At 36.5% G+C, this 10,038-nt stretch overlaps 1 protein-coding gene across 1 annotated transcript in view; it reads left to right on the forward strand.

Moving 5' to 3' along the window:
* CAND1 (cullin associated and neddylation dissociated 1) overlaps window positions 1-6,761 on the forward strand; it is a 45,260-nt gene extending 38,499 nt beyond the window's left edge. Inside the window, exons 14-15 of the mRNA XM_054580067.1 lie at window positions 435-542; window positions 1,331-6,761. Coding sequence (XP_054436042.1) covers window positions 435-542; window positions 1,331-1,555 — 333 coding nt within the window. The 3' untranslated portion in view covers window positions 1,556-6,761. The remainder of the gene's footprint in view (window positions 1-434; window positions 543-1,330) is intronic.
* The last annotated feature ends 3,277 nt before the right edge of the window (window positions 6,762-10,038 follow it).

Below are 10,038 nucleotides of genomic sequence, written 5' to 3' on the forward strand. Positions count from 1 at the left end.
GTTCCCTGACCAGGGACTGAACTCACAACCTAGCCACGTGCCTTGACTGGGAATCAAACCAGTGTTTGCAGAAAATGATGCCCAACTAACTAAGCTACACCTTTCAGGACACACATGAGCCTTTTTAAAAATTCTAAATATATGGCCTTATCCTAACAGGTTGGGAACAGGGTAAATCTCCCCATTTCTAATACGTGGTCGAGATTCAGAAACACTTTTCTAGTTCTGTATAACACTAAGACCACATTATAGGTAAGGTCTCTGTAGTATTTGTAACTAAAATTCCTTGATAAGGTTTGTGATGATTCTTTGAAGGAGATTACATTAAAATGAAACTTATGGTGCATGCTAGTCATTTGTTAGAATTTGAAATTGTCTTTAGAAAATAATGCAATGTCTAAATTGTCTTTTTTCTTTTTTCTTTACCATAATAGATGCTAACATTTTTAATGTTGGTGAGACTCTCCACGCTTTGTCCAAGCGCAGTACTGCAGAGGTTGGACCGGCTTGTTGAGCCATTACGTGCCACATGTACAACTAAGGTAATCATTGATAGACACTGAGTTAGGCCAGACTTGGTATATTCAGGATTCCTAGTTGATTTTATAATGTTTTGTTCCTAATTTAACCATATGTAGCAGTAGGTTTTAAAAGTTAACCTATATTGAATGTGGATGTTTTAAAAAAAAAAACAAAACACTGTTTTGTGCTATTCTTTAAAGTTTCTCTATATATTAATAAGAATATGATATATATTTTGAAGTACTGATACAGGGTAAAGTGAGATGGGTCAACAAAAAAGAAAAATGTGTAATTTTGGAGGAGCAGGTAGGGAGTGGTAATCATAGAAGACTTTATATGAAAGTGATGACATTTAAAATGGACCTTAAAAAAGTCAGAAATATTTTTAGATTCAGAAGGTGAAACAGGGCTTTTCATATAGAAATAATTATATAAATTAAGGCACAGAGATGTTGTATGTGGTGTGTTTGAAGAATAATGAATGTACAGAGGAGCAGTTTCTTAGTGGAAGCTGAAGTAGAACTTGCTGAGCCAGGTAGAGCTCAGGTTTTCACTCGTTCAACCACGATGGCTCTGGATTTTCTGTTTCCCTAATGGCCTTTGTATAAAATATTCCCTTAAAGGAGAGGAAGACAGACTGCTCCTAAAAAGAAGTTTAAAAACAACTGTGCTTAGAATATAATGTGGCTTTGGGACCTATGAAAGAGCAGCTTTGCTTTATTTATCAGAAATATCTAGGTGCTTAAGTTTTGTTCATATAAGAGCTTGTCTTTTATAGCATATAATACAAATTTACTCAATGTTACAGGTAAAGGCAAACTCAGTAAAACAGGAGTTTGAAAAGCAAGATGAACTAAAGAGATCTGCCATGAGAGCAGTGGCGGCACTACTAACCATTCCAGAAGCAGAGAAGAGTCCACTGATGAGTGAATTCCAGTCACAGATCAGTTCTAACCCTGAGCTGGCAGCCATCTTTGAAAGTATCCAAAAAGATTCATCATCCACTAACTTGGAATCAATGGACACTAGTTAGATGTTTGTTCAACATGGGGACCATGACATTGACCATATGATGCACTGAATCGACAGGTTATTCATAAGACGTGGAAAGAGAAGTGTCTAAAAGCTTCAAAATGTTCCACTTTTTTTTTTTCCCCCTTCATGGAGACAGTTTGGCTTTCTTCCACTTTTGTTTTTGTAACATTTATTTCAGAAATATGTATTTCCATAATCCAGAGGTTGTAAAACCACTAATGTTTTAGTGGTTAGGACAACGTTTAAAATGGAAACCAGAAGTCAGGATTTATGGAATATGGAGATAGGGTCCAGGATTATTTGCCCTGTAATGTTTAGGATTAAAATGTTAAAATTTTGTGACCATGAATTTCTTTCTTTTATAAAATTTCTCATATTTAAAAATCAAAAATTCTTCAAGACAAAAACCATGTTTCTTTTTCTTGTATAACTTTTTGTTTCAGCAACGTAAATTGATTTTTAGCTGGCAGATAAGAAGATCTGTGTAAGATTTGTTCCATTTCAGAGGGTTTGGCTATTTAAAAAGGATAATAAAATACCATTTTTTAAAGTGTAGGGATCAACAATATCCCTCTTGCGCACACTAATTTTGCATGAGCAAGTTTACAAATAATGTATTGTCTGTAAAGCAGCATGTGCAGATTATTCATAATACAAAAGTTAACATAAGTATTGTATTAGTGCAATTTGCAGATATTTATTTTTGCACAGAAAACACATATTTGGAGAGAGAGTGAGGAGTAAATTTTTGAAACTTTGGTTTTCTTAATGCCAGTGTGAACTTGCAGGTGTTTTCAGCAAATCAAGTCACAATAACAGTTTGCCACTTTTTTCTATTATAAATTTTCTTACACATTTTAAATTTGGATATTTAAGTACACAGTTTTTCTCAGTTACCCATTTGTGTGTGTGTTTTGCCACTTAGAAATTAAATTCTTAAGGCCAGTTTTTTCTTTCATTCCCTTTGGATCTTGCCATCCCTTTATTGAAGGATACAAATACTGTGTATGCTTTTAAATTTTAGTTTTAGGAAAATTCTGAAACTGGCTATCACGGGTTTGTTAGCTCATAAATAGTATTGCCTTTTAGTTAGATTTTTCCACTTCTCTTGTAGATCTAATTTACTTACTGTATTTGGTAAACATTGACCACTTTTCCGGATTAAGGGGTCTTTGCTGGGGGAAACAAGGCTTTGCAGTACCTTATATCATATTTAAAATTTCATTTAACATATCCTTCAGTGAACTCATTTCACACTGTAGCCTCTTCCTTCAAATTTGTGGTGCTTCTGTAACAGTAAGAACTAACTTCTGAAATAAAGACATCTCCTGATGCTGTGCAAACATAGTTTACATGTATTGAAGGAGGCAGTTAAATTTAGTGACCAATTTTAAGCAATCATATTTGAAAACTGCATCCTTTATTTTTGAAACTGTGAATTAGAAATACTTTTTCTGCTGTATTAATTACCTGCTTTAACGTCCAAATATGCAGTGATTTGAATTGGTAATATACTGTGGTTATTAGATTAACAGCTTAAATTTGAATATTCAGATGATAATGCATAAAACATCATTACCGTAAGGATTTTGAGTAGTTCATTGACATGGAACATTATATGAAGTTGATGCCATTTCAGAATGTGGCAGGTGGTAATCTTACACCATAATTTGCATAAAACTGTAGTAGAAATTTATTTTGAGATGTTAGTATATTATGTACTATACATTACCGTGGTATAGATGTTGTGGATATATTTAAATATTTGATTACATGGTTTCACAATAAATTACAATACTGCAGGCTCTAGGACCAAGTAGGAGACTGACATGCATATGTTGTGTGAATGTCTTAGTTAATTATCTAAAGTTAAATGCAAATGCTTTTCATTTCTTGGATTTTTTTTTTTAACCTTCCAAGATACACTTTTTTAAGTTTGCAAGATGGCTAATTTTTTTAATATAGCTGAAATTTTGTCTTTTAATACAAATATAGATTCTGTTCTTTTTAGTAGTAGATATGGTTTACTACCATATGTAAAATTAATAACAGGAGAATACTCAGATTTTGAATGCCAAGTCATACTGGGTAACTCCATACTTCTAGTGGTGGTGTCCTAATAGTGGTACAGAGGTTGCAAGGTGTGAGGTCCAGTCATAGTTGCCACTCATACAGCTTACTGGTCTTGTAAGTATTAGTAAGTTCTGCTTAGCATCTCTACATAGATAGTCTTCAGGAGATCTAAAAGTTAAGGGAACAGCTGAAGATGTTTAAATTGTTTGGATCTACCTGATTTCTTTTTCAAGAAAGCTTAGTATGAGATTGTGTTTTGAAGTTAGGTTATTTTATGACACTTAGGCAGAAAGGAAATTTGGTATGACAAGGCCTAACCTAAAAATTTATAAAATCAATAGCACTGAATAAATTTTAAAATGACGGTTATATATTCATTAATGATACCTAAAGCTTCTTAACCATTGGGAATTAGAATTCTTAAAAGCCTGGAGTACAATGACTTAATCAATGTTTGAATATTTACATAATTTTTATGTAACCATAGTTTTAAAAATTCAGTTAACTGATTAAGAGGCCTTATAGGCTGTAATTAACCACATGACAAAGTATATAGTAATATCTCACAGTTTAGGCAGTTGAACATTTCTGCCCATTTAAAATTTTACCCAAAATTTAAATTGTTAAAATTAACTGCTAATCTCTAGATACAATATGCTTAATAACTGTTTTGATATTAAAGAGCTTTAAAATTTCCGCAAATAAATTTTGGACTCTAGCTGTATCTCAAATTGAAGTCTAACTTTTAAACCACTGCCACCCCAGATTCATATGTTTTTGAAATCTTACTCACTCTTCTGTGGGATGGAAAACAGACAATACAGCGTTCACTTTACTGTTTGGAAAAAGGACATTATGAATTTAACTGACTTTTTCAGTTAAATAAAACTTTGATACCTTTAGTTGAAAAACTGGAACACAATGGAAGTATTTGGTAGCAAGCTGCCATAGCTTGCCAGATCAGACCATTAAGGAATATGTATACTGAAATTACATATTTTCTCTTTACAATTCAGTAACTTGCTGTATTTACTTATCAATACTAGAAAAGTAAGGTTTGTGAACACTTATACTGTCATTTAGAGCAAGATGAATCAGCAACATGTTTTTTCCTCTTTGTAACTTAGCAAGTTAGCTTTACATTCAAACTGGGATTGGATTTTTATGATACCATAAAAACCAACTTTGCCCTGGCTGGTTGGTTCAGTTGGTTGGAGCATCATCCCGAACACCAAGAGGTTTGGGTTTGATTCCTGATTAGGGCACATACCTAGGTTGTGAGTTCAATACGGGAAGCAACCAACTGATGTTCTCTCTGCCGTCCTTTCTAAAATCAATAAGCCATCCCTGGATGAAGAGTTAAAACCAAAAAACCCAATTAAGACTAAGGGGAGTATTGCAGATAATTTTACTTTGTTAGATTACATCAATGTGTTTCAGGTTTCAGAACAAATTTTTGTAGAGGGACTCTTACTACCCTGACTACTTCATACCTTTTTATTCTGATCCTTAAATGATTATCAGTGGTGATTTTGGCTAATTGTTTCTTTTAGATTTTAGGGGAGAAAAAGTTTTATTCTGTGAACTGAAATTCCTTTTGAATTAGGGAGTATTGGAATTGGTGTATTTAACCGCTATCATTAACTAATGGTCTACGCACAGTGAGTGATTTTATTCTAGAATGCTTTTTTCACACACAACATGCACAAGTCTAAAGAACTGTACTCCAGAACTGGCTAATGTGTAATATGATAACCTCATGTTTTAATAGCCTGTAATAATTCTATTACTCTGCAAAGCTGTTTCACTTGTTTCACAGACATTTCACTTTTAATATAAACCCACTGCTTATTAAGGTAAGGGCAACTTAAATGTGTGTGGTAGGAGCTTACTGCAATCTTGGTGTATTTTTAAAAGACACAAATGTTTATCTTGCTTGAAATCGTTAACCGTCCATGACCTAAGGCCTCCTAAAAGGTCTGGAAATAAACTCTCAGTTTCTTCCTCTAGAAGTAAAAAATCCATGTTTTCCTCCAGAATGTATACTTTAATAGAAAAATGCATGTTCTTTTTAGAGCAGAATTTTTAGCCTAGGCATTGTTGACATTTTGGACTGCATAATTCTGTGTCATGGGGTGCTGCCCTATGCATTGTAAGGTATTAGCTTCCCTGGCCTCTACCCACTCAGCTACCATCCTCCACCCCCACCCCACCCCCTCCGCCGGACAACAAAACAGTTGTCTCCAACTATTGCTAAATGTTCCCAGAGGAGGGTGGGGTGGGGCCACAATGGTCTCAGCTGAGATGTACTGTTTTAGAGAAAGATGTTTCCTGCTAGCAGCTATAGCCAGTTGAGATTTTATACGTGGACAAGTATACAGACAGTTTTGAGTGTCAGTTCTTCAGCTTCCTAGCTAAATTTGAGTACTACTTCTAATCCCTTTTCCGCCCTTTATTTAGAGCCGTCATGATTTAGTGAAAATAGGTTTTCTCTCTACACATACTATTTTCTCCTTTGATTTAAATGGATGGTCCTTATTAAATCCTTTAACATACTGTTTTTTCTACGGGTATAAAGTGCTTTCTGCATACTTAATAGACATACAAATACAAAGCTACTGCTGTGAAGGGGAATGTGAAGCAGGTGGAGTGCTTTGGAATAAATTTACTATATAAAAAAGTTTAGGATCAGTAGCCATGAGCAACTAGTGTTATTTTACTTGAATTCTTATAAGAGTACATGGATTTTCAAAATTCATTTGCATTCTCTTCAAGAAAAGTTTGTCCAATAATTCACTTTCTTGACCTAGTACGGGTAATTTCTTATTTAGCTATAAAAACATGCCAAATAGTGATATTTTGTGTAATTCCTAAACAGCCATGTATTTGAACTCTGAAGGCAACTATTAAAATGAAGCTGACTATAGCAAATGTTTGCTACTTTCCTAGGATTAGTTGATGTTTGGAGACAGTAAAATGCTTCTTTATGACTCTTGATACTCACACATGGGATTTTAAAGACTGATGGTAAGAGCATGTGGCAGAAAAGCTACCACAAATTGCCTACTTGAAACAAGACCACTGAGCGAATGAGTAGTCCTTCAAGCATCTGAACCATTTCAGTCCCATTGGAGAAAATCGGCATGAGCATAAGTGTTACTTTCCTTTTACGTGGTATTACTGAAATATTAATGATGCTGATCAGTCAGCAGTTTAAGTTCAGAGTGCTGAGTTTGGAAACCTTGAAAATCAGTCTTTAAACTCTACTTTTAAAAGATTTAGAAATTTGTTTTAGCATCAGCTGTACTCTGAGTGCAATCAGCTATATCAGATGACCATCTGTGGCTCCTCAAATGAGGCCCACCGGTGTGTGTATGACCGTAGCCCGTGCTCGCAGTGCTCTGCGTGTCAAGACTGATACAAAATTTATTGCTATGCCTCAGTTCCAGTAAATGAGTCATCAAAGGCAAAGCTAGTAATTACCTTTTCCCACTTCCCTTGGTACGCCTATTCTTTAGCACTGCTTGGTATCAGAGACAATAAATAGGGAAAACACTAAGTACTATTAAATGGTGTGACGGGGAAATACATGATTCTGTGTGATTCGTGGCACAGAGGTTGCTGGTGTGAGACTAAGGGCAAGCGTAAGCCAAGGAAGTCATGGGCCCTCGAATGGGAACAGATGAGGCAAAAGCGCAGGCGAGGTCAAGATGTGTTCAGAATCTGTAGTTTGGAATATAAGGAGTAGTGAGAGGCTAGGAAGGGTCGACGACAGGGGGCCTTGTAAACAATTCAGATTTAATTTCAGAGATGATGGCAAGCCTTAAAAAGACTTAAAAGCCAGGCAGCCTTGTGATCAGATTTGTATTGTTGAAAGATTATCTGCAGTTTAGGTAGGAAGGAAGGTTAAGACGTTTGCTGATGAGCAAGGATGTTACTGGGGTAACAAGTGACAGGGAATGTTATGCCGAACAAGTATATCTTTAGAGTGAAGGTTGGGATATTTGAGATAAAATTGACAGGACAGCAACTGATTGGGAGTTATATAGTATTCTGCAATACAAACGGTCTCCAAAATAGGTAGTTGAGAACAACTACATTGTGCGTAGTGTGGAGATCTGCTTCCCATGTCTTGGACCAAATTACCGCTCTGAACGTTGTCAGTTGCTGTGTGGGAAAGGGAGCAGAGAATCAGCCGTCTGCCTGTGCTTTCTTACTGACGGTGACATTCACTACTTCTGATCACATTTTGGTGGGCAACAAAGTCAGCGTCACACCTAACTGCTGAGCACCATTCACAGGGCACTAGTGAGACCAGTAAGCTCTGGTGGGCTGTGAACTGATCCTTTCCTAGCTGTAGGAGAGTAGAAGAGTTACGTTATGTTGCCCACTTCACCATAAACAATTCAAAAAGCAGATGTTCCTTCCTATTTTACAAGTTATTTTCAACTACCTTGCCATTGTTTCTTTCAAGCTCGTCCTCTAGTCGGTGTCGGTGTCTGACTCCTCTCCCTCCTCTGTGGCCACCCTCTCCCCTTGCAGAGTGACAATCAGATTGTGTTACCTGCTTTTTAAGCTGTGACGTCCAGAGCCATAGGTCATCTACCTCAAGCATTTTTCCCTCTTTTTCACATTTCAGTTGTATTTTTCCCAACAAAAACAGTTTCCCTAAGAGTGCCAATATAAATGTTTTCTGACATGTACTTATGTAGATACTCATTTAATATCCCAAACGTGTGATTCTTGCTTTTATCAAACTTCACCTCTACCACTAAGATCAGCCACTTGGAAGGCTACAGCTTGGATATTTTCATCAGGGCTGTTTGAACTTTAACTGTAATATCCTACTCTATGGCCTATCCATCAAGTTCTGTCCTCAGTTGCTGTAAACTGATGCTAGTCCTGCAGTCTGTGTTTCCCACCATTTTCTCTGTCCTTCCTAGACGTCTGTCTTTATCCATTCAAGATCTCCTGATTGATTTTATAAATGGCTTATTCATAAAATTACTTGTTCTCTTACTGCATTTAGGGATGCTCTCTCTTCCCCTAAATCTTCCTTTACGTGTAACACTTAACCCTCACCTACAAACATAGCAGACTCATTTCATCAATGCAATTAAGGCCGTTATACCTGTCCTTCCCTCTAAAAACCTCATACCCATTCCCTTCCTCATTTCCTCATCTCAGAGACTCAGTTGTCTGTCAGCTCAAGACCAGCCTCTCACCCAGGCTTCAGTTAAGTTGGTCTTCCATCTCTTCCTTGGTTCCACCTTCCACTGTTTCCATCTGCTGGACTGTCGAAATATGCTGAGAGGTCTCATCTGAAAGATCAGAAAATTTTTTAATGAATTTTCCACAAGTTGCCATCTATGTGTAGAGAATTAGGTTTGCTTTCCCAATCTTGTGCCTTCTTTTCACTTCATAACCTATTTTAATCTGGATTTTACCCCTCTATTGGTGATGATAGCAAAACAATTTCAGTGAAGTCTTGGCAAAATGACCTTCAGTCTTTTTCTTACTTGAACTCATTAATACTAATAAATACTCTTGACCACTCCCTTCATGAGACTACCACTTAGCTTCTCAGACACCACTGTTTACTGGGGGTTTCCTTATACCTGTGAGGCCATTGCATCTTAGTTTCTCTTAAGTATTGTTCACTAGGGCCTTCACTCCCATGTGTCTTCTTGTTATATGAGTATACAATTCTTCTGGAGTCACCACACCTATTCTCATGGTTTTCAAGTTGTTCTCTAAGTCTTTATACCTAGCCGATTCTATGGTCCTGTATTTCAGACTATTATATCAAACCACTTGCTGGGCACCCCATAAAGGTATCTCAAACAGCATGTGTAACGCTGAAATCAGCCTCTTTCCCTGTTTTTTCCTGTCTTTATGTCTTTGCTGATAGCATCCTCGTTACCCAGCCACTCAAGCTGAAAAGCTTAGCACAAATTTGGGGGCAGAATAACAAACAAGGACTCTGCTCCAGACCACCTGTGTTTGAACCTTGCCTGAATATTCACTGCTTGACTTGGGTAAGTTATTGAACCTCAGTTTCCTCCTACATAATATGGGAATGAAAATAGTAACTACCTCAGAGGGTTACTGTGTGAATTAAATAGGAATACTTGTATAACAGTTAAAACTGCCTGGTACATGTTAAGTGCTATATAATTGTTAGCTCTTACTAGCATTCTGCCCACTCTGTTTCCTAAATATCACTCAGGTTTCTTCACACTACTCTTTTGGTTAAAGCTCTCATTTCCTCCCCTATGACTGGACTACTGCATGTGCCTCCTAATTGGTATTTTGTGTTCATTCATTTAGCAAGTTAATTTATTAAGCATTTTCCTAGGTCATACAAGGGCTGCAAAGGCAGGTGAGAGAGCATACCTGTTATAAAGA

This window comes from Pteronotus mesoamericanus, unplaced genomic scaffold (genome assembly GCF_021234165.1).
Source record: "Pteronotus mesoamericanus isolate MK-2021 breed Mesoamerican mustached bat unplaced genomic scaffold, CSHL_Meso_final contig_56, whole genome shotgun sequence".
NCBI classification, from domain to species: Eukaryota; Metazoa; Chordata; class Mammalia; order Chiroptera; family Mormoopidae; genus Pteronotus; species Pteronotus mesoamericanus.